Genomic DNA, 25,028 nt, shown 5'->3' on the forward strand with positions numbered 1-25,028 from the left:
GATTAACATATTTTAAAATAATTGACATCTGCTAAAATGTCCTTGATTGTAATGACCTGTTATTTACACACAGTACCATAGCTGGATAACTGCACGCCAGTTCTACCCAAGGGTAGACTTGTGTCACTGGGTGAGGGCAACAATGCAAGTCTGAGGCTGCTGAACTACTGCCAAGATTGGCTTGGCACCCATAGCGTATATGAATGTTCGTACCTGACAGAACAACCAGCCTGTACAATTATGAATGCCATTTTTAAACTCTAACTGCGATCACCGTTGTGTTTTCTGAGGTAATTAGTTCCGGCTCCTCACTGGTGCTCGCGAGATCTCCCCTTTCCTGACCGTTCGACGGAAACTCAAGCGATCCGGTCACGCCTTTTTCTTCCTCTCCGTTTCATTTTTGGCTCTACAAGCGGTCGGTTTTGTGACGACGGAGCACACCGCGAAAAGTTCAGAAACGCGTAAAAAAAATTTTTTATAAATAAAGAGTGATTGATGGTCCAAAATATCAGCCCGACTGTCACGTTCCTTCCAGCTGTGCGTGTGTGCGAGTAACTAGCAACGGTCAGGCATGTGATTCGGTTTGGTCAGCAAGGCTACCGCAATACAAGGAAACGTTTTCCTTCAACATTTGGACCTGGTCACCTCATTAACCACAACATATTTTAACAAAACACCCCCATATGACAAATAGTCCGTTTCCCATTCATGAAGCAGTGTCACATGGGACATGCAAAACAGGAAAAGCAAGCTACTAATTTAAAGCCAACTGAAACCCTAGTTGTCTTTCATTCATTTGGTCTTGTTGCTCCTTAAAGGGAACATCAACTGGAAACAGAGAGGGGAAAATGTTTCTTAAATTAAGAAAATCTCATTAGGTTTTCATTTCAAAATTCCTTACTTTTTTGTCGTTTGCATTTTAAATATCTAAGTTCTTTTTTTTTTTTACAAACACAGCAGAGCAGTGCACTGTGGGGCTCACTGCTCCCTGAGAGTCCCCTTTCAAGGGGGGGCGTTGACTGTTTGAGTTGAAGGGGTGTGGTTTAAAGTCGATCTGCATTACCATATGCCTTCACTTAAAACAAATAAACCAATCCACATCCCTGGATAGCAAAAACACCCATTTTTTTCCAGTTGAGGTTCCCTTTAAGAGAGGTCACTATGATGTCACAGGGTTCACTAGACTGACAGTCACCATCCGTGTACATACATAAAAACACCTTCTTAAGACGGCAGTAAGGACCACAAACAGCTGTTATCCTACTGAATGAACTGCACGGGAACCTGAGCATAGACCCTGGGTCGATCCTGTGTGGCACCGGGCTGAAACCACTTCTTTTGTTGGGCTGGACCGCTCTAGTTGCTCCATGTTTACGGTCGCTGCGCTGCGAGCGGAGCTCCGTGCTGCGTCACAGGCACACGCGGACCTGGGGCTCGGGGAGGAGGGGCTCTCGGCAGGTCTGACGCAGCTCCAACGAGGGCCCCGCGGGGTTTCGCCCGTACAGCAGTGTACGGAAGCAGAAAAGAACACAAACTGTCCAATTCTAACTCTAAACAACGCTAAAATATATCAGATTTTTTTATACTAAAACATAGCTGGTCGGCCTTCGCCGCCAATTTTATAACTACGTTAAATAATGAGCCGCAGTCCGTGTGAGCCGCTCTTTAGGAATCGCAGAGGAGGAGCACACTGAGGCTGGTCCCGCTCTTCTGCCGTGGGAGGGGCCAGGAACGGCTGGGCCCCGCCCCCGAAGAGGAATGAGTCCCAAAATGCCGCAGGGCCGAGAGGAGCCTGCCAACCGCACTAGTTTAAATCCAGATATTCTCCCCCCGCAGGCCTAGGCAGCGTAGGCCCTGCTGTAGGAAAACAGCCTAAAATCAAGTCAAATAAATAAAAGCGTAGCGAAGCGCGTGCGGCTCAGCGTGCCGCGCGTGCGGGGGCGCCCCAGGTCCCGTCCCTGGCCCCGCCCCCTCCCCTCACGCTTGCTTGTCCTCCGGCAGGTTGTCCAGGTCCAGCGCTGGGTCGGCCACACAGCAAAGGCACAGCTTCTGGGTGCTGAGGGAGATGAAGTCTGCAGGCGGGACACAGACCAGGGTGAGAAGCACACTTATCAATTATAATGACTAATCTTGGCTTTGGGTCATCTTATTGCAGCAGTCTCATCTGCAGCACACCAGCGAAGGGCTGCACAGCTAACACAGCTAAAGCAGGTAACACAGCTAAAGTAGCTAAAGTGGCTAAAGCAGGTAACACAGCTAAAGTAGCTAACGTGGCTAAAGCAGGTAACACAGCTAAAGTAGCTAACGTGGCTAAAGCAGGTAACACAGCTAAAGTAGCTAACGTGGCTAAAGCAGGTAACACAGCTAAAGTAGCTAAAGTGGCTAAAGCAGGTAACACAGCTAAAGTAGCTAAAGTGGCTAAAGCAGGTAACACAGCTAAAGTAGCTAAAGTGGCTAAAGCAGGTAACACAGCTAAAGTAGCTAAAGTGGCTAAAGCAGCTAACGCAGCTAAAGTAGCTAAAGCAGGTAACACAGCTAAAGTAGCTAAAGTAGCTAAAGCAGGTAATACCGCTAAAGTAGCTGACAAAGCTTTCGCGGCTAACGCAGCTAACGTGGCTAACGCAGGAGGTTCGCAGGTTGATCGCGGGCCGCCGGGCCGTGCCGGGTCCTTACCGAGCATCTCCCCTAAGAAGGCGGGGCGGGAGCTGGGGGACATGTACACGCAGAGGAAATAGACGGGGGCCCCGGAGAGCGCCACGCCGATCCCCACCAGGGAGTTCATGGTGTCGCTGAAGAGCGGAACCACCACCAGGAACACGCTGCACAGGCAGTACACTATCGGGAAAAACAGACTCAGCTGGGAGGAGAGATAGGGAGGGAGGGAGAGAGAGATAGGGAGAGAGGAGGGGAGGTTTTTTTTTTTTTTTAACACCAGCACGTGGGCAACATTGCAACTTATCTCACAAAAGAACTCAGGAATTTCCTCTCAGAAATATATTAAACACATATTTTCTCTATTGTACAAAAAGCAAAATGTTGCAAACCCCAGTCAAATGTTATCCGTCATGTGACAGAGAACTGAAACAGTAATGCCATGGAGGGCTGTACAGTCATTCCAAGCTAAACCGACCAGGGAAAAAAAAAGTGACCATGACCAGCTGACCAGACCAGCTGGGAAAAAATCCAGCAGGTCCTTTCCAGGTCCAGGGGTGAGTAGCCGATTTGTGTGTCTTAAAGAGTAGGTCAGGACGGCAGAAAACTGCTGTTGCAGCACCCTCTATAGGATGGAATTTGCAACCTGACTGCCCTGCTGGTCACATCATATCAGTGATGTCATTACAGGTATTTTGCCTCAGGTGCCAATGGAAAGACACCTGCTCTGACATCACCGATTTAGATGTGGCCAGCAGTGCAACCTAGTTGAAAATTTCAACTCACGGGGAACGTGCCACAGCAACCGCAGTGCTCTGCTCTGTGTTGACTTACTCTCTAAGTCAACACAGGGCTCTCTGACCTAACAGCTTACCCTTTTGCGAACCGTTTAAGGTGCAAGATCGCAAATATGGAACATTCTAATGCTGATGTAACAATCACCACTGGTAACTGAAAGCAATGGAGTTCTAGAATACCGCTTTAGAATTTTGAATTAAAAAAAAAAAAACATTCCAAAAACTCTATTCTTTATAATGTTAAAGTCTCTTTAGGCCCAGGCTCCACAGAAGCGATGGCAGCTGCAGCAGCAGCAGCACCACTGGCGCTCATACCTTGACCGGACGGTGCATTTCGGGCCGTTTGATGCGCAGGTAGATCTGGCTGGCGATGGACAGGCCAATGAACAGCCAGTAGTTGAAGCTGAAGTAGTTGATGAGCTGGAACACGTCCCTCACGCACAGGAATATCAGAGACATGCCTCCCTGCAGCAGGCAGCGATGGCGGGAGGAGAGAGGGAGGAGAGGGGAAGAAAAGGCCACATACAGGAGAGATTCATTTCCTGGGGAACGACCAGAGTTCACGTAAACGCTGAGGGTTTTATAAAGGTTATTAAAAGGTCATTACTCTTTAACCAGGGTGAAACAGTATGCCGTCAATGATAAATGACAACCCTTGAAAAATCCAGGTTTCTTTTAGATTCCGAGGGACCGTAGAGGAACCACGTTCGGTCCAACCCATCCTGGGCTTACCAGCTCACATGCGCTGTTTGACCAAACCGAGGCCTGGGGGCCTCACCGCTAATGAACCATTCCAAAGACTTAAAAGGGTATCGCCCTTCCCTGCAATGTGCTGGCACCGAAAGCAGTGGACTGTGGTGCTTGCCCTCTTCGAGATGTGAATCTTTGGTTTTAAGTAGTGCTGCACCAGAGCAGGCCGTTGGAATAAACACTATGAGGTCATAATTGTCCAGCGTACTCACATTGAAGATAAGGGCCGGGATGGGGGTGTAGCGCTTGACGTGGATCATGCAGAGGAGGTTGGGTAGATGCCCTTCCCGGGAGCCCACGAAGAACAATCTACGCAAGGGGAGAGGGGTAAGAAGGGTCCACACGTCAGCCACGGTTCACAGCTGAAGCAGGAGAGCGCCACGCCAGAGCTGGCCTTTAAAATGGCGGCCTGCTTCTTTTCAGTAACAGGCGTCCCCGGCGAGCGTTGAGGCTCATTTCCCTAGGCAAATCTGAAGTGCGAGGGCGACGGTGGGAAACACCGCCACCTCAGCCCCGCCGCTCTGGCACTAACAGACCCGGCCAACGCACTTCAAGGGCATCGCAAGCCAGTTTCCCAGAATAAGGAAAACCGATGTGCACCCAGAAACCCAACCTACGCTGCACAAGAGAAATGGCATTAAGTCTCACCTGTCCACTGTGGCCCAAATCACTTTACATTTGACAACAATAAAATTATGCTGAGATAATTTCCTTTGTCCTCAACCTCAGGAACCCAGGTCAGCTTAACCCTCACCCTACACCTGAGAGGACAAAGCCATCTGCATCCTCCCACGGCACCACTTCCAGTCATAACTGCCTAACAACATAGTCCAAGGCCTGACCCGATGGCATTGTGGGTTCTGCCAGTGCTGGTGGCAAGCTCCCTTTCCCAATTGACCACGACGCCCGATTCCAATCGGCCATTTTAAGACAAAGACAAATTGCACTGGGTGACTGAGGCCGTCGACTTAACCTCGTTAGGCAGACGACATGAAATCTACTCGGAAAACAATTAGACAGTGACCGGGCATTCGGGGAAGTAATTAATCCTGCAGAGGCCGGTAACCTAACGAGGTTAAATTCAGACGGCTTGCAGTCAGGCGCGCGCGCGCGCCGGCGCTCCCCTCGCGCGGCCCGCGGTTCCGACGCTCTCTCACCTGGACGCGGCGATGATGGACGAGTTGAGGCCTCCGTAGCAGGAAATGGCCACCGACAGGGGAATGAGCCAGCGGCCGTATCCCAGCACGCTGTCGGCGAAGGTCTGCAGGGGGGGGGAGACAGCGGCACTGTAACGCTCCGGGCACAACGCGCCCCGGACGACACACGGCTGGCTGCGGCGCGCCAGATAGCCGCTAATGCGGTTAGCCGCCATCCGGTAGGTCACAGCCATCCGTCAGAGCGCGAGATCAAAGCGCCGTAATTCGATTCCGCTCCGAGCGAACAGACGCCCCCGATTAAGAGCAGACGCGCAGCCTCCGGCTCAAACTGGTGAGCGCGCGCAGCCCTCCGTGTGCGCTTCTGCACCGCTGCGTTTAGTGTGAGGATGAGCCGGGCTGTGTCTGTGGGTCTGCAGGTGTGTGTGTGTGTGTGTGTGTGTGTCTGTGGGTCTGCAGGTGTGTGTGTGTGTGTGTGTGTGTGTGTGTGGGACTGCAGGTGTGTGTGTGTGTGTGTGTGTGTGTCTGTGGGACTGCAGGTGTGTGTGTGTGTGTGTGTGTGTGTCTGTGGGTCTGCAGGTGTGTGTGTGTGTGTGTGTGTGTGTGTGTGGGACTGCAGGTGTGTGTGTGTGTGTGTGTGTCTGTGGGACTGCAGGTGTGTGTGTGTGTGTGTGTGTGTGTCTGTGGGACTGCAGGTGTGTGTGTGTGTGTGTGTGTGTGTGTCTGTGGGACTGCAGGTGTGTGTGTGTGTGTGTGTGTGTGTGTGGGACTGCAGGTGTGTGTGTGTGTGTGTGTGTCTGTGGGACTGCAGGTGTGTGTGCGTGTGTCTGTGGGACTGCAGGTGTGTGTGTGTGTGTGTGTGTGTGTGTGTGTTTGTCTGTGGGACTGCAGGTGTGTGTGTGTGTGTGTGTGTGTGTGTTTGTCTGTGGGACTGCAGGTGTGTGTGTGTGTGTGTGTGTGTGTGTGGGACTGCAGGTGTGTGTGTGTGTGTGTGTGTCTGTGGGACTGCAGGTGTGTGTGCGTGTGTCTGTGGGACTGCAGGTGTGTGTGTGTGTGTGTGTGTGTGTGTGTGTGTTTGTCTGTGGGACTGCAGGTGTGTGTGTGTGTGTGTGTGTGTGTGTTTGTCTGTGGGACTGCAGGTGTGTGTGTGTGTGTGTGTGTGTGTGTTTGTCTATGGGACTGCAGGTGTGTGTGTGTGTGTGTGTGTGTGTGTTTGTCTGTGGGACTGCAGGTGTGTGTGTGTGTGTGTGTGTGTGTGTTTGTGTGTGGGACTGCAGGTGTGTGTGTGTGTGTGTGTGTGTGTGTTTGTGTGTGGGACTGCAGGTGTGTGTGTGTGTGTGTGTGTGTGTGTTTGTGTGTGGGACTGCAGGTGTGTGTGTGTGTGTGTGTCTGTGGGACTGCAGGTGTGTGTGTGTGTGTGTGTGTGTGTGTGTGTGGGACTGCAGGTGTGTGTGTGTGTGTGTGTGTGTGTGTGTGGGACTGCAGGTGTGTGTGTGTGTGTGTGTGTGTGTGTGTTTGTCTGTGGGACTGCAGGTGTGTGTGTGTGTGTGTGTGTGTGTGTTTGTCTGTGGGACTGCAGGTGTGTGTGTGTGTGTGTGTGTGTGTGTTTGTCTGTGGGACTGCAGGTGTGTGTGTGTGTGTGTGTGTGTGTGTTTGTCTATGGGACTGCAGGTGTGTGTGTGTGTGTGTGTGTGTGTGTGTTTGTCTGTGGGACTGCAGGTGTGTGTGTGTGTGTGTGTGTGTGTGTGTGTGTTTGTGTGTGGGACTGCAGGTGTGTGTGTGTGTGTGTGTGTGTGTGTGTTTGTGTGTGGGACTGCAGGTGTGTGTGTGTGTGTGTGTTTGTGTGTGGGACTGCAGGTGTGTGTGTGTGTGTGTGTCTGTGGGACTGCAGGTGTGTGTGTGTGTGTGTGTGTGTGTGTGTGGGACTGCAGGTGTGTGTGTGTGTGTGTGTGTGTGTGTGTGTGTGTGTGGGACTGCAGGTGTGTGTGTGTGTGTGTGTGTGTGTGTGTGGGACTGCAGGTGTGTGTGTGTGTGTGTGTGTGTGTGTGTGGGACTGCAGGGGTGTGTGTGTGTGTGTGTGCGTGTGGGACTGCAGGTGTGTGTGTGTGTGTGTGGGACTGCAGGTGTGTGTGTGTGTGTGTGTGTGTGTGGGACTGCAGGTGTGTGTGTGTGTGTGCGCCTGAGTGTCTGCGTGTGTGAGTGTCTGGGATAGAGGTCAAACGCACACCATTCAAATGAGGTTTATGGCATTAGTATTATTTTCATTTAGCTTCATCTTTGAACGCTGTAAAAAGCAAAAGGTTTACATCTAAAATGTCTTTCTGTAGATGACAGTTGCTATCTTGAGCCACATTTCTCCAATGGTAAATGGTAAATGGACTGCATTTATATAGCGCTTTTATCCAAAGCGCTTTACAATTGATGCCTCTCATTCGCCAGAGCAGTTAGAGGTTAGGGGTTAGGTGTCTTGCTCAAGGACACTTCGACATGCCCAGGGCGGGGTTTGAACCGGCAACCCTCCGACTGCCAGACAATCGGTCTTACCTCCTGAGCTATATCGCCCCTACGGCACCAATGGCATCTCGACTGAACAACCAGGTCTTTAGTACCCTGCAGACAAGTGTCTGCATTTAAGGGACGTGCTGTACATATTTTACATTCCATAGAGCCGTTTCACTTCAGACAAACTATTTTTCGAGGACACTGTGTGCAGCTTGGGAATCGCTAATGCTTACTAATTTTTTTTTTTTATCTTTTTTTTCCACATGCTGCTTTAACGCAAACACACAATAACAATCACTCCCTTAAACGGCTCCCTTTAAAGCCCCTATCAGCATCGAAACATGCCCACTTTCCATTGTGGCGCATAAGCCAACTTTTATTTTTCAAACACCAACGCCCTGACGCGCTCTTACTGCGCCGAGCCTGCAGAAACAGCGTGACATGGGAGTTTCCGTCCCTCGACCCCCCCGACCCCCCAGCTGCAGCGTGAGCGAACGCCGCAGAGCGAGGCCCGCCTCACTCACCACAGCCACGGCCTCGCTGCTCAGCACCGCGTCGGCGTCCAGCACCGTGTAGTAGGCCACGTTGGTCAGGACGTATATCACCGTGACGATGGGCATGGATATGGCGATGGACAGCGGGAGGTTCCTGTAGGGGAGGGGCGAGAGAGACGGCGAAGGCGCCGCGTGAGCGAACCCTTCGGCGCCCAACACAAGCAGGAACCGGAGGGCAGCCGTACGGGCCAGTAAAGTAAAACGCGAATATCGTATTCCAAAGAATAACAGATTCAATGGTATTTCACTGTTCACTGCAAAATTTGAATGCTCGTTACGCTGCAATAAAATATATAGGACACTTTTAGGTCCCACCCGTTCTGCACTTTCCTGTGCTGAATGGTGCTTCAGAAGGGCACAAACGCAATTGAAGTACTTCACAGAAATCGCTGATGTACTGCGATAAAACACAAATAGACGGTTAATCTCCCACGGGTAGATTGCCGGGGAAGATTACGCCTTGTAACAAGAAGCTGAAGTTAGATCATGTTTCGACGGTGTAGGTCAGGGGTGTAAAATGTAATCCGAAAAGTGCAGAGGGTGCAGGTTTTTTTGTTTTGGCCCACAGTACAATGACACCTGATTCTACTTATTAGCCGATCATGTTCTTCAGCCAACGAAGCCCACAGCAATGGAACCATTACTCTATAATAACCACAGCGCCACCTAGGGAACGAGGCAGGCAGCGCTGTTTCAGTTTGGCAGTCTCCTTTAGCACAATGCTTGTGAAAAAGATCTCTCAGAAACACAAGGTGATCCAATTATTTTGGCCGCCTTTTTTCTTTCTTTTTTTTTTTTTTTTTTTACAATGTTGATCGTGAAGAGGATAACAGCATTCCTATGCTAGGAGTGTATAAGCAACATCACTGAAACACTAAATGTAACCTATGCAAAATTAGTAGAAGTATAATGCCAATCATAATTACATGCAGATAACAGCCGTAAAACATTCAAAAATTATGGAAGAGCCACCAAGATGCAGTCTGAATGGGCGAACATGTTGAAGATGAACATAGCAGATTATTCTGGTTGGTAGTTAGACGTCAGCACAGAGCACAGACGGAGCTTCTCGGAACAGTATTTGCCAAAACCACGTTGTACAAACATGCAAGGTCATCATGACATCACGTGATCACATACCCTGAGTGGGATGCTGGAGCGTTCTGTCACAGTCACACGTTCAGCGTGATGCCGTAATTGGCCAAATTAAGTTGACGGACCGGGTTGATAAGACAGTTAATCCTGGTATTAAGTCTCAACTGACAACAAGTCATTTTCAAATCATGCAAAAATGCAGTATTAAATGTCTCACGGAATAAAACAGGTCACACAAGGCTCTACACATACTTTTTAGGGACAGTTGTTCCCACCCCCACCCCACCCTGCAAACCTGCACTCTTCGAATCATTCAAAGCAAAGCGATTTGGAAAACAAAGAGAAGGTCACGCTCACAGGCTTCGTCAGGTTGTCTCACCTAGGACAGGTGTGTGTGCACCCTGACTCACCTAGGACAGGTGTGTGTGTGCACCCTGACTCACCTAGGACAGGTGTGTGTGTGCACCCTGACTCACCTAGGACAGGTGTGTGTGCACCCTGACTCACCTAGGACAGGTGTGTGTGTGCACCCTGACTCACCTAGGACAGGTGTGTGTGTGCACCCTGACTCACCTAGGACAGGTGTGTGTGTGCACCCTGACTCACCTAGGACAGGTGTGTGTGTGTACCCTGACTCACCTAGGACAGGTGTGTGTGTGCACCCTGACTCACCTAGGACAGGTGTGTGTGTGCACCCTGACTCACCTAGGACAGGTGTGTGTGTGCACCCTGACTCACCTAGGACAGGTGTGTGTGTGCACCCTGACTCACCTAGGACAGGTGTGTGTGTGCACCCTGACTCACCTAGGACAGGTGTGTGTGTGCACCCTGACTCACCTAGGACAGGTGTGTGTGTGCACCCTGACTCACCTAGGACAGGTGTGTGTGTGCACCCTGACTCACCTAGGACAGGTGTGTGTGTGCACCCTGACTCACCTAGGACAGGTGTGTGTGTGCACCCTGACTCACCTAGGACAGGTGTGTGTGTGCACCCTGACTCACCTAGGACAGGTGTGTGTGTGCACCCTGACTCACCTAGGACAGGTGTGTGTGTGCACCCTGACTCACCTAGGACAGGTGTGTGTGTGCACCCTGACTCACCTAGGACAGGTGTGTGTGTGCACCCTGACTCACCTAGGACAGGTGTGTGTGTGCACCCTGACTCACCTAGGACAGGTGTGTGTGTGCACCCTGACTCACCTAGGACAGGTGTGTGTGCAGACCTGATGTGGTGTGTATGTGCCGGGGTCTGTGTGTGAACAGCGGCAGCCAGAGGGAAGGACGGTTCCACCAATCAGCACGCGCGACAGAGCAGTGCGCACTGGACAGGGCGTGCGGTACCTCTCCGGGTTCTTGATCTCCTCCGTGATGAAGTTGAGGGTGTCCCAGCCCGAGTAGGAGTAGAGGGCAGCGTACAGGGCCAAGGCCGTGTCCCCCGGGTTCAGCTTGGAGCCTCTGAAGGAGTCCTCGAAGTTCCCCGTCTTTCCTACGAGGGAAGGGAGAGACACAAAAAAAAAAAAGAAGTTTTTAGTTGCTTTTGGATTTCTCCCTTTTATTTTTCCTGATTTTCATGCCTGGTCATCAAGCAGCACATGCATTTGGGGCTTCTTTTTTTTTTTTTACACTTGATTCACTTTTAAGTTTCATCAAACTTTTATTTAATTTGAAACAAAATTCCTTCGGGACATTTACACTGGAGTTGCGATCGTGCGTGCATGATCGTAGTGGGTCATTAAAAAGCAGGGGAGGACAGGCAGTTCTCTTGTAAAAAAATGTATGGGCGTGGTGTCGGAAAGCTTCTTGCAGGATGACTGGTCGGTCAGGTTACTGCTATAGCAGGGACTTTACCAGCTGAGGACATTTGGCATTCAGATTGCATCAGACCGTTCCAGTTCCTGTCATTCTTGCGTTGCATCATTCACGTTTCAGTCACAGTATTGCAATGTGTTCCTTCTAATCAAAGGCAAAACCTGACACATGCAGACACACACAGAGAGAGACAGGCCCTTTTAACAGAGGACGCATCTGCCTTTAAAACAGAGACTGCCAGAGGTCATTATATTTCGTGAATGAGAGAAGTATATGTCCGTACTTGTTTTAAAATAAACTAGATTTGGATACAATTCTGCTCAGAAGGACAGGTTTCTCAGCAACATTAATTCAGATTTCCCTTCACTGGAACTAAGGGGACACGCCAAAACCATAAAAAAACAGCATTTGGACGGGTACTGCTCTCCTCGTGTTTTCCAAATCCAGATTCGTCAGTCAGACTGGCAGATAGTGAAGTGTGAGTCAGCACACCGCGTTTCCACTGCTCCACAGTCCACTGGCTTTGTGCTTTGCACCACTCCAGCTGACGCTCTGGCATTACACTTGGTGATCTTAGGCTTGCGTGCGGCTGCTCGGCCATGGAAACCCATTTCATAAAGCTTCTGACAAAAAGGTCTTGTGCTAACATTGCTTCCAGAGGCAGTCTGGAACTCGGTAGTGAGTGGTTAAACTGAGGACATTTTTACACACTACACGGTACCATTCTGTGAGATTGTGTCACCTGCCACATCGTGGCTGAGCAGCTGATGCTCCTATACGTTTCCACTGCACAATAACAGCACTAACAGTTGACTGGGGCAGCTCTAGCAGGGCAGAAATTTGGGAAAGGAGCCATTCCGATGACTTTGCCACGCTGAAAGTCACTGAGCTCTTCAGAACGACCCACTCTACTGCCAATGTTTGTCAATGGAGATCGCGTGGCGGTATGCTTGATTTTACGCACCGGTTAGCAACGGGTGCGGCTGAAGTAGCAGAACCCAACAATTAGAAAGTGGGTGTGTCCACATACTTATGGGCATGTTGAGTATCTGCGGTTTGGTCGGTACATGCGGCACTGCACATTCCTAGTGTTAGCCAAATGTGCATAGGTGGACTAATGCTAGCAATTTAGCAAGTGTAGAGGAGCTGAAGTGCATTTGGAGCTGCCTTTAATACCCTGTGTTTGTTGCCTGATAGTGTATGGCCTAACTACTTCCAGAGGAGAAAAAGTCCGAACCAATCAGTTAGCACACAAACGTAGCCAATGTCGTGGATGCACCTCACATGAACATTAGTTCGCGAATGTTTGCTAACTGCTAGATTGCCAATATTAATTTTCCACTCTGTGTAATATAAAGAAGGCAAACTCACCAGCTGAGAGTTAACCAACGTACTTCCCGAAAAGGCACGTTTCCATTAGTGTGACACGTGGATAAGAGAAATAAGACTGATAAGAAACTTAACCGTTAGGCAACGGAAGTAAGGGCTTGTGGTGCTGATGCCTTTTCTGTTCTGGCCAAACAAAAAAGTAGGCTACATGGTTAGTGATAGGCTTTAAGCATTAAGCTAACACACCATTTCTCACAGACAATTTACTGAAATTATCTCTGCTCCACCTTTGTTGTGTGTTCCTATAGCTTTACAAAGATGAAAGTGAAGCAAAAGATTCAGAAACACAAGTAGATGCAGTTAGTAAACCGTTGATGATCGAGTCTGCTGCATTGTAATAGCCTACAAAGGTGCACCTGGCTTGCACATGCATCCTTTACAAACAAGAAACAAGTCTATAGAATAATATAAAATAATATTTTAAAAATCACAATAAGGACTAAGGAAAATTGGCATTCCACAGATAAGAGTGTACAATGTACTTAAATCCTGTATGTGTGTGTGTGTGGGCACACACGCACGCACGCACGCATACACATGTGCACAGACACACACACACACACACACGCGCACACACACACACGGCAGCCCACCTTGTATCAGCAGCACCAGGCCGGCCACGATGATGACGATGAGCGCCAGGACCTTGGCTATGGTGGAAGCGACCTGCAGGATGGCTCCCCACTTCACCTTCATGCAGTTCACGCTGGTCAGGAGGCCTAGGGGTCAGAGTGGAGAGACGGGGGGTCAGTACAGAGTTCACCCGCCCAGGTCTTTATCACACAACGCCACTGGGGAAAAAACAAAAAAAAAAGACAAAACCTCAACTGCTCGTCCGCCCCGTACCCGCACTCTCCTCCCCCGAGGTCTTACCGGGTCTCTCAGAACCGAAGACCGGCCCAAAGCCCTGGCCTAATGCAACATGTCCGCCCGGCCCCCTCGGCCTGCCGAGCCCCGGCCGAACGGGCGCCGCTGATCGGTTTAGCTGCTCGCTGGATCTAATTGGAGGGGGCCTGTTCGGAGGGGGCTGGGGTAATGAAACCCGGCTTCCCGTCTCCGACAAAATACCCAAATGGAATTAAGGAGGGAGGCAAACCGACGAGCCGGCCAATCAACGGCTAGCCGAGCCCAGGCGTCGCGGGCCTCGGCTCTCGTGGAAGTTCAGTTCAATAAGCCCAGGGCGCTTAGCGCAGTGCCACCTGCTTGTGAGGACAGAGTTCGTCCTGAAGGATCGTATTCTTACAAAAAATATTATAATGGAATATGTATTTAAGTACAGTTCCCCTTATCCGAAAAGTCGTTACTGGTAAAGACGTGTAGAACTCATAGAAGGCCACTACTGGAAAACACAGTAGCCTTGGGGCAGAAGGTGATAAGAAAACTTACAGTTTCAGTTTCCTCTCCCTAAATTTTCACCCCCTTGGCGCGGTTAACGATTCATACGTGACACACACGAGCACATCCACTTCCAGAGGGAAATAACAGAGGCTTCTCTCAGGATTTAAATACAAAAACACGTTGCCTGCGAGTGCGGCTGGAAAGTGCGGGGAGCTAAGCGTATGCAAAGGGCCTCGGTGAGCACAGGCGCTCGCTTTCACACGCCCTAGCGCAAAATGATCTGCGGTGGAGACGAACGCATGAAAACTGGTCCAAAAACACTTGCCCAGGGAAATACAACCAAACATCAGACAAATTAAAACACTCCGCCGTTCGCCTGATGGAAATTTTAACAAAACGAATTGGCCTAGCCCCTTCATTCCGCGATTTAAATAAAAATACTTTTTATTTTTACTTTGAGAGGGCACACACCAGAGATATGGAAGATGGCAGCATTTGAAGGGCACAAGGAACAAAACATAACAAAACGACCAGAACAGGCCACTCAGCCCAACGATGCCCGCCGTTTTCTTGACTAAATTAGCGCTCTGATTACCTACAGACCAGTATCTAACACCATATTAAGCCTAGTCCTGAAAAGCACCAGAGTTTCTGCCTCTACTACGTGACCTGACAGGCTACTCCATACATTGCCTACTCTGTGAGAAAATTCTTCCTGTTTGTACGAAATTTTCCTTTTGCGAATTTAATTTACTGAATGTCCCCTCATTCTACTAACAGAACTGAACCTGAAGTATCTCTTGAAGTTCACTTTATTGATGAAATTGTTTATAAATTTAAAAGCCTCAATAAAATCACCCATGTGTCTCCTTTTACTAAGCTTGAAGAGATTAAGCATCTTAAGTCTTTCCTCTTTTATCTTATCATACCAGGAATCAATTTGGTTGTTCTTCTTTGAACCTTTTCCAGAGCTTCTATATCTTTCTTGTAGTACGGTCCCCAGAACTGCACGCAACAGTCCAAGTGTGGTCTAACAAATGTATTGTATAACTTCCTTGGATTTATACTCAAAACTTCTGGCCATATATCCCAGCATCCAATTGGGCTTTTTTTTTTTTTTTTTTTAACTGCTTCAGAACAGTGCCTAGAACCTGAAAGGCTTAGATAAACCGTTACTCCCAAAACCTTTTCATATTGAGCACATTCCAATTTTGTTCCACCCATAAAGTAATCCTGCCTAATGTTTTTAATTCCCACAAGCAAATCTTCACATTTGGCTATATTAAATTTCATTTGCCAGGTTTCCACCCACTTCTGAATTTTAATTTAATCTTCTTAGACTACTTTAGTAGATTCCAAACTATTAGCTGGGCCTCCCAGTTTTGTGTCATCTGCAGATTTTACTAATGTACTTTCAAAGTTGTTGTCAAGGTCATTGATATAAGTGAGGAACAGCAGTGGTCCCAGCACCAGTCCTTGTGGGACTCTAACAGCTCCCTGCTCAGATAATATCCCCCTTACTACTACTCTTTGTGTTCTACCCTGTAGCCAGTTCTGAATCCACTCAAAATACATCCTCCAATTCCTACAGTCTTCATTTTCCTAACAAGTCTCTCATGTGGTACCTTCTCAAATGCCTTCTGGAAATTTAAGTATAGAACATCATAATGGCTTGTTATAATCAAAACAGTTGGTAGCATCTTCAAAGAATACCAGGAGGTTCGTCAGGCATGACCTTCCCTTGCGAAAACCATGCTGGCTATCCCTTAGGGTGCCGCTATTTTCAAAAAACACTTCCACCTTGTTGCTACTGATAGATTCCAGTGTTTTACATGTGATGCAAGTGAAAGTGACTGGCCCTTCTTCAACTTACCTTTGGAATAAATTTACATTGGGCCTCAAGAATAACAGTTTTGAACCTGTCCCACTTTTCATTCATAGACTTGCAGTTAAGAAGCTGCACCCAGTCAATATTACTCACATCTTGTTGAAATTTGCTCGTCTAAAATAAAAGATTCTGGCCATAGAGGAGGCCTTGTTAATGTACCATAATACATCAACTCTAACAGAATAATGACTAGTTCCAAGTGGCTCAATTACCTCTATGCTGCAAATTCTGTCTGGATCATTAGCAAAATTACATCCAGAATTGAAGTCCATCTTGTAGGCTGATTAACATACTGTGCCAAAAAAAGGTCATCAATAACATCTATAAATTACCATCAAGACTAAAACCTATGGAATACGTGGGGAATTATTCATGATACAAACATAATGCACTTCAGGCAAAAAAACACACACACACACACACACACAAAGCACCTTAAAATGTAATTTCTCTACTGTTTATTTCTCTGAATCCTCATCAGCTAGTGGTTAAAAAATACAAAAAAAAGTTTTGCCAGAACTTGTTTTCTTTTGTAAGTCAATAAAACGTTGAAAATACATCGGATATCGAAGCACATACTTTTTAGCGTTTGCTCTTTTATCGATCCATCCTCCAAAGCTAGTTTGTGTTTTGAGGCCATTCATTTCGGCGAGGTCCTGAAAATGAACAGGGAGTGAAGCCGGGCGTGCACTTGAGAGGAAGGTGAACTTGGCGGAAACGGCACCGCTGCTGAACGCGCCGCCTCGCACAAACGTCTGTGTATTCGCTGTGTGCGCGCAGCTGTCCCTCGCCGCCGGTCGTGGGCACAGACTGACATTCTGCAGCTGTGGTAACCGCGGGAAACGCGGAGGTGACAACGTTTGCCGCGCCGTTTTATTTTTTAGGAACTGAGACTGAATTCTTCCTGTGCTCGGATCGGACAGAAAGACAAAAAACCAGGGCGGGGACGTCCCTGCATTAAAGCACGCAGAGCATTCTTTAAAAGGTGGCCCCGCGGACCGCTGGCAGCAAGGAGAAGACGGGGGAAGCGCGCTCCCTGGATTACCGAAAAGCTCCAAAAACACACAGCCGATTAGAGCCCCTGGAGATCAGAGCGAGAACACACGCGCTGATTTACAGTGGCTTAAAGCACTCGAGCGCAGACGTCTGCGTAACAACAGCAGGGGGAGGGTACGCCCCAGCTGTGCAGTAAAGGAGGAAAAACGAAAACCCTCCGGAGTCACGCCCCCCGGCCCCGGCTTCGTGGTGACAGTCCGGGGACGGAGACCGGCGCACCTGGCAACCCTGCGTCACTCGCATTAAGCTCGGCTCTTTAACCGATCAGGGGCCCGCTCTCCCCGGCCAGAGAGCAAATATTGACTATGCGGGTGTTTCGGCAAAGCGTTACCTGGGATTTTCTAAGTGTGCTACAAATTAACAACCCGTTCTTTAAAGGCGAGCATCATCATGTAATTACAGCATTCTTCAGAGAACACCGTCCAATAAATATCGTATGTCCCGATAACAAAAAAACAAATGCTAGCGCAGGTAGCGGTGGAAATTTCCAGTCAGGTTCGTTTTCACGCTCTAGTTTGCTTTTGGTCTCAGCGTGAGCCAACCTTCAGCTGAGCTCTTTCAGGATTTATGTAAAAAAGGTTGTTCCCCTGAGGGAAAGAAAGCCGGAGCAGAGTTTCCTGCGAAGCCACCCGCAGACACGGCGGCGAGGCGGGAATGGAGGTCACGTGCTCGCGTGCGCGAAGTGTAAATACACAGCTGTCCCCCAAAGGCCTGCCAACGCGGGTGTGAAACCAGAGAGCCGTCCCCACTCCGCGGCTCAAACCGGCTCCCTTAGAGCTCTGGAACAGGGGCGTGTTCAGGATTCACGTTTCCTAAACGTTTGTCCTCCGACGGAGTGCAAAAAAAAAATAAGCCAATGAAAATGAAAATGACTGCCCCGCCCACCTAAACAATGAGTCCAAGCCATCTTGCACAGTCCGACCAACGGCAGGGATCCAGCAGGACCCATCCAAAGCAGTTGCTCTGGAAAAGTGTTTTTCTAGGTTGTATGAATTAACTACTGAACGGCACTCCCAATTCCATTTGCATGACCTCTCTCAAAATTACCCCCCCCCCCCCCTCAGGTAGCTCCTGAAATGGCCTGACAAAACTCTAGGGAAGCTGTTTGCTTAGAACCCCTTATCACTGCCCTGCTTCCCAGTGGGGGGGGGGGGGGGGGGGGGGGGCTGGAACCCCATACATGAACAAGGACCTGTAATGGGACTCCTCTGCACCGTGTTCAGCTAAAGTAAACCGAAAGAGGTGCTGTACTATTGGGATGGGCTTACTGCCGTAATTGGACATTCTGAAACGAATCAGGTCAGTTACGGGCCGGGGGGTGGGGGAGGGGGGGAGGGGTCGTAGAGCGTAGTCGGGCGGGCTTACCGATGATGACGGCCGCTATGAGGCGCACGGCGACGTAGGGGGCCGCGCAGGTGGGGTAGAAGGGCTGCACCAGGTAGGTGGAGAAGGTGATGGCGATGACCGCCTGGCAGGCGGGCTCCACGATCAACAGCGAGGTCCACAGGCGGATGAACGCCAGGAAGCCGCCGAAGGACTCCAGGATGTAGGCGTAGCTGGCGCCCGACTTGCGGATGGTGGTGCCCAGCTCGGCGTAGCAGAGCGCGCCGAAGACGGAGAAGACGCCGCCGATGGTCCACACCACCAGGGACAGGCCGAAGGACCCCGTGTGCTCCAGGACGCCCTTGGGCGCCACGAAGATGCCCGAGCCGATCATGTTGCCCACGATGAGGCAGACGCCGTGGAGGAGGGAGATCTCCTGCTTCAGGCGCAACGGGCCTGTGTCCGACTCGCTCCCCATGGCTCTCTGCAGGCGGGGCGCTGGTGCTGGTGCTGGTGGTGGTGGTGGGAGGGACTCCAAGCACGTGATGATGACCTCTAACTGGACTCAGTAAATCTCAGCTGATGAACGGCATCCCTACAAAAAAAACAGCATTTCATGGGCAGTCGTTTCGCACGCTGCCGCTTTACCACATATTTGTGTCAAGAGATCAATAATATGGCAAATACAACACTCAACAAAAACAAACTGAATTACTACTTTATCAAAGGAACCCACAGACATTTGGACTATGAGGGTATTCCACTGTGTGGACGGTCACTGTGAAAGAGAAAGGCTGTCCGAAATCAGGCCTCCATTATACCTCTTCACACTGCAGTGCCCTTCCCTTTAGGCTAAAGATTTCTGCAAGTTCCCCATTTCGCACACTTTACTTTCATTATATACAAACCCAAAAACTGAATCGGAGCAATGTTTTTTTCCTTTTCTTTCTCTAAGGAAATAACACTTCCAAAAGTACGTGAAGGTGTGTCACGGGTCAGACTGCAGACATCGCTTGAGCACAACAGAGTAAGAACGCTCGCGCTCTAACGCGTGTGTGAAGTTCACAGCGCTGCGTCGCGGAGACCCCGTGCACTCGAGCTTAGGTCAGACATTTCGTCTGCGGAGGCCGAGGGGCTAAGTAGCGCAGGTGCCCCCATTCCACAGCTCCAGGCACGGCGATGCTAATGAAGCCGGGGTCCCATGACTGCGAGACTTAGCCCGAGGGCGCACCGGCCGCTCCGCTCTGGACCTGGATTACCGCGTCTGCTGTTTGCAGGAGAAACACAGAGCCTTTGTGTGCACCTGCGAGTGCGCATTCCGTATGCCCTTCCGCTCCAGACAAAAGGGGAAGGGGAAGGGAAGGTTAAAAAATAGGCTGACGAATGAATTTGAAATATGACGTCTCTAGTTCTGGTCTTAAAATCAACAAACTGCACTGCTGTCATCGCCCAGCTGCTTAGTTGATAAGCACAATCAGTAAACTCTCTGATATTAGACACAATATATATATATATATATATATATCTAATATCAAAGAGTTTACAGATTTATTTTCTTGAATTGGCTCTACTCCAGAATTTAAGGTTTGTAATCAAACAATTAAGAAGTGGGTGATGTGAAGATTCTCTGCTTTTATTAATGGGTCATTTTTATACATTTTGGTATAAAATATATTTTCATGCACTTATTTTATTTTTTTAAACATAGCCCCCCCCACCAATTTCAGGGCACCTAATGTTTGGGACAAATGGTTTCACAGGTGTTTCGGATTAGTCAGGTGTGTTCAATTGCTTCCTTAATGCAGGTACATGAGAGCTTTCAGCTTCTAGTCTCCATTGTAGGTTTTAAATCGCCTTTGTCTGTCTGTTCTTCGCGTTTGGCAGCATACGGTCCAAAAAAATTCTGATCTGTGTCACATGTAGGCAAAAAAAAAACAATAATCGGATTTGGCCCACTTCACTGTAATCCGAGCACAGCCATAAAAACCGTACACTGATGTGTACACAGAGCCTAATAATAAGCTTGCACCGTACAAGAATGCATTCCTACACCCCAACTAATTAGCGCATTGTAAGCATGTGCATCGTTACGCTGTGAAGTGGCCTTAGCATTCAGGAAGGTGCTATACAAACTAGTTGTTGTTGTCGTTATTATTGTTAGGTGCTAAGGTACTTATCCTGAATTGCTTCAGTAAATATCCAGGGCTATGAACAAATTTTTTGCAAATATTCTAAGCTGTGTAAGTCACTCTGGATAACAGTGCATGGCTGCAGGCTAAAAGGCTGCAGGCTAAAAGTCAAAAACATACATGATACCAAAATTTCACTCAGGGTTCATTACTTTGAACAGGAAAGACCAGGTGATGATGTTTCAACGGGACGTTTCCTTCAATTGGCTTCTTAAGGAACGTTCCACGGAGCAGGTCTCATGTCTGTTGTGCAGTTCACATTTCCGCAAGCACGAAGGCCACGTGTGCAACAAACCGCTTCCTGGACTGAGTGTTGATTAAAAACGCAGCTAAAACAGGCGAACTTCACCATGGCCAGCCGCCTTTTCCACAAGACCCAGCATGTCCGGGTCCTGTGACTCGCAGCCAGGAAACCGTTCAGATAGAATGGACGAGTGTCGCGTTCCAGGTCAGGCAATGTGGGAAAGGCTTATTGCGGTCGATAGATGCGAGTGTGAGACCTTATACAGGTACGCTGTACGAGCTGCCAAATGGGGAGGCATTTTTCATACGTAGCGCTTACATCACAGCCACATCCTCGAAGAAACGAATTCCCGAACAGCATACCGGTTTTATAACATTCTCGCAACAATATACCTACATTTAAAACTCATTTTATAGACTTTGATACTTTAAGTGTGCTGGATCCAACTAGTGCAAAACAGACTAACAGCCAACGTGCCAGTTCACACGATGAAAATAAGGTCTGCCCTATGTCTCTGACTGTATTTTCATATTTCTCAGCCTCTTAATGGCTTCCTTGACTTTCATTGGGACAACCCCGGTCCTTATATTGACAAACGCCAACCGACTCCAGAGGCAACCAAAAGCCTACAATCAAGACTAGATATTGAAAGCTCTCTTATACCTGCCCTAAAGAAGCAAGTGAACACACCTGACTAATCAGAAACACCCGTGAAGCCGTTTGTCCCAAACATTAGGGTGCCCTGAAATGGGGGGCTATGTATATGAAGTGCTGTTATTTCCACACGGTGACACCAAAATGTATCACAATACCGTTCAACGAAAGCTGAGAACCTGCAATTTAACGAAATGTAAATTTGCTTACAAATCTAAAATTAGGGAGAACAGAGCCAAACCAAGAACCAAAAAATGTGGCTGTCCCAAACATTATGGACCTTGCTAAATTTTCTTCCTTTAACCTAAATAGTCAGGCGATTCTGCCAATACATTAAATGAACAGCCGTCCAGTCATACTACATTTTACTAAAGACTAACGTTATTTACACAGTATACAGTATTTGTAACGGTGGAGATGCGATAATGTACTGTAATGCGTTCAGTATCAACACGTAAATAATTTAAGAGAGTGATTTGCTCGTTTCTATGTTAAAATTGTATTTTCTGGTAAGCTCTGAATTAAATCGACGCCATGTGCTACTTAACCACGCCGGTATTAAAACGCACAAGCAGTTGTCGGCATGGCCTTCCGCAATGATGCTTTTCGTAGATGATTGTGTGCCAGTAATTACAACCGGCTAAGAAAGCAAGCTGTAGGCTAGATGTTAGGGTTAGTTAATTCGGTCTAGCACGATATCTTACTATTACAAGAGGAGTTAAGTGGTTACTCCTTGTAAACTAAGTTAGTTGGCCCGATATCAGAGCAGCCGATTTCCTTTGTCAGACGATTTAGCTAACGTGCTATCTAGCTAACGTTAAACGACAAGCAACAAACGGACGATTCTGAACGAAAGTACAAAATGTTAATCGTACAGACATTCGGGCAGCGACTCGGACATTTAAGTCAACACCACTCTAGCTCGACCTAACTCTGTGTTTTAAATTAGACAGAAAGCTAGCTAACCTTAACTACCAACTAGGTGCTCGTGGTGGGTTGAGTTCTCACGGACACCAACTCACCACGTTAGACTACATTTATTAAACGAACGGCTTTATTTTCCATATAGCCTCGTGACATCCACCTAGTTTGTTCGGTTATTTTAATTCCATTATATATTGGCACAACTGTTTTTAACACAGCTCGCAACATCGCTGTAATTAACTTTAGTTATCAAGTTCATTCTGGACAGCATCTCTTCAGTTAGCACGGTAGCTAACATTAGCACCAGTTAGCTATGATAGCTACATCCTCAGTGGCTGGCTATAGCTAACTACCTATACATTCGTTGTAGAAGAAAAAAAAAAGCACCGAAATGACTCCTTTATTCCAAAGCACAGCTTTTCTATCTAAGTACCGTATAAGTCATAAGTCGAAAGCTCAAAAAACATTAAAGTCAATTAAACGACCACTTACCTCTAACGTTAACGGTATGCAGCTGTGTTATTTCCTCTGATGCTGGCAAATCAGTGAACGAAGGTAGCGCGCGCTCTAAGTGTATTTCGCCAGTTACCACACAGAACATCGATGAGTCCGATAAGCTCCAATCAGGATCAACGGTGCAACCTTCGTTTTCATGTCATCATCTTTTTGTGTTGTGACAGTGTTCTGTATTCTGTTTTGCTGCTAATAACTTTGGTAACGCTGTCTGAAACACAGCTACACTGTTGTCACGTGCGAATAAAACAATATCTCAGGGATGATGGCTAAAAAGCTACTGAATTGTTCGTTTATAAAAATGTTCAATAAGAAAACAAGTAACTATTAAGCCGCAACTGAATGATTACATATTGTTCAAAACTCGTATTCGACAGTCGTTTGACTTTTCCATCATGTGTGTAGCTATTTATATACACACAATCACTTAACTCAGTTCTAACAACTTCTGCACGTTTTACATTATAAGTGGTCAAGCACCCTGAAGGTAGCCTCGCGACATGGAACAAAGCGTCAACTCTGAAAGGCTGATGTAAAGTGAGAGTTTACGACCGACAATACAAAAACTAGCCTTAAGCATTTTTCCATGAAAGAAGTACAGCGGACTAACCTATTACTAGGTTGGAGAATCGTCTGTTTGTACACGAAACTCCTTTCCCCCCTATATTTAGCTGTCCAGTAATAATATGTTTTGGTAGGTAGGCTTGTTGCCTTAAAATTGTGTTTATGTGTCACTGCTTAATAAGTGACACATATACCTTAATACCTTAATATGCCGACACTGTTGTATGCTGTTAATCTTTACTTAGAGTTCTATTGTTGTTGCCTTCTTTTATGAAAGTTGGCTCATAAGAGCAAAACACGTAAGCACGTTATTATCATCAAATCCTATAGGTAGATTAATTTTCTTTTCCTTTAAAGTTATGCAACAGCAGCATTCAAGCTATTATTCCAGTGCTTATTCACCAGTATACATCATTGTGGTGTTGCCACGTTAAAATTGTTCTGGGTGCCGAAACCTGACCAGAACTTTCACAAATTGTTATATTGTTTTGGCATGACTGCAACACCAAAGTCTAATTTAAGTTCCCTTTAGGTCTTTCATCAATTACAAGAAATATGCTTTGATGAATGACAATCCACTTTATTTTTCTAGAGGAAAAGTATGTATAATTTTATTTGACCAGGGTAATCTCATTGAGATTGACATCTATTTTGCAAGTGAGCCCTGAAGCGTACATATCTTTGGAATGTGGGAGTAAATCAGAGTACCCAGAGTAAACCCACACAAACACAGGGAGAACATGCAAACTCCATGCGGAGAAGGTCCGGCCGGCCTGGACTCAAACCCGGAACCTCCTTTTTGCAAGGCAACAGTGCTAACCGCTGTGCCACTCTGTTGGTTGCCTGTAGATGCCATGCCTCCAGTTAAATGACCAAACTTTAGTTCTTTGGGAAAGGTTTATTGGGTGAAGCATGGGGCCATGGGGCCGCATCATCAGGATTATGAATGTAGCCATAGCAACATCTCCTTTGCAGTTGCCAGTGCAACCACCTGAAACTGAGTATCAGGGTGAGTCATACAGCTGCCAGATACTGGAGTTAAATGTGGTGGTCCAGTCAGTGAGCACCCTGCACAACGTTGCAACCTTTAGAACTTGTATTGCATCATTAGTAAACCTTGGAAATGTTAAAACTGATCCCATGAACTGATGGGTTCAGGGTTTTTCCTCCTCTGGAAGTAGTTAGGCCTGTGTGTATTGATCTCTGATTAAGTGTAATGGGTGAAGCCTGGTCATTGGGGCCTGGGTTGTAAATGTATTGTTCAGACGTCAGGCGCGGGGGGGGACAGACCTCTGCCCTCTCTGAGTGGACATTGCGACGCCATATGGTATCAGCCAATACTAATGGCATAGGTTGTTTGTGTACAAAACTTTGGAGACGTCATTAGGGAACAAAGAGATAGGCCCTCGCAGATAGGATGGACATGTGTACCCAGTCAAGGCCTCAGAGGGTATTTAAACCAGGCTAGAAGACCAGTGTGTGAAGGGTTGCTGTACCGCAAACTTGTGCTGTGTTTCAGTGATTACAATAAACTTTTACTTTCTTCAGTAAAGTGTTTTGTTGCCTTGGTGAGTTCCTGCATCGTCCTGACTTTGATTTCGCGGAAAGAAGCTGGGTCCTAACAGAACTAATC

General features: G+C 47.8%; 1 protein-coding gene across 1 annotated transcript; it reads right to left on the reverse strand.

Moving 5' to 3' along the window:
* Positions 1–935: 935 nt before the first annotated feature.
* si:dkeyp-120h9.1 (uncharacterized protein LOC566469 homolog) lies at positions 936–23,273 on the reverse strand. The gene is made up of 10 exons (XM_035429964.1): positions 22,811–23,273; positions 18,350–18,902; positions 13,296–13,421; positions 10,846–10,990; positions 8,380–8,503; positions 5,357–5,460; positions 4,412–4,508; positions 3,765–3,914; positions 2,674–2,857; positions 936–2,072 (listed from the first exon to the last, which is right to left on the reverse strand). Exons 2-10 carry the CDS (start codon positions 18,783–18,785, stop codon positions 1,978–1,980), a joined length of 1,461 nt encoding a protein of 486 aa, XP_035285855.1. The 5' UTR covers positions 18,786–18,902; positions 22,811–23,273; the 3' UTR covers positions 936–1,977.
* Between the last annotated feature and the right edge of the window lie 1,755 nt (positions 23,274–25,028).

Source organism: Anguilla anguilla, chromosome 8, assembly GCF_013347855.1.
Source record: "Anguilla anguilla isolate fAngAng1 chromosome 8, fAngAng1.pri, whole genome shotgun sequence".
NCBI lineage: Eukaryota > Metazoa > Chordata > Actinopteri > Anguilliformes > Anguillidae > Anguilla > Anguilla anguilla.

Bases quoted from the DNA above. Each gene is read 5' to 3' on its own strand.
- si:dkeyp-120h9.1 (XM_035429964.1), bottom strand. From the start codon at position 18,785: ATGGGGAGCGAGTCGGACACAGGCCCGTTGCGCCTGAAGCAGGAGATC. The intron at 3,915-4,411 runs GTGAGTACGCTG...TGCCTGCTGCAG, and splicing joins TCCCGGCCCTTATCTTCAAT to GGAGGCATGTCTCTGATATT. The intron at 2,073-2,673 runs GTAAGGACCCGG...TCCCGCCTGCAG, and splicing joins CTTCTTAGGGGAGATGCTCG to ACTTCATCTCCCTCAGCACC.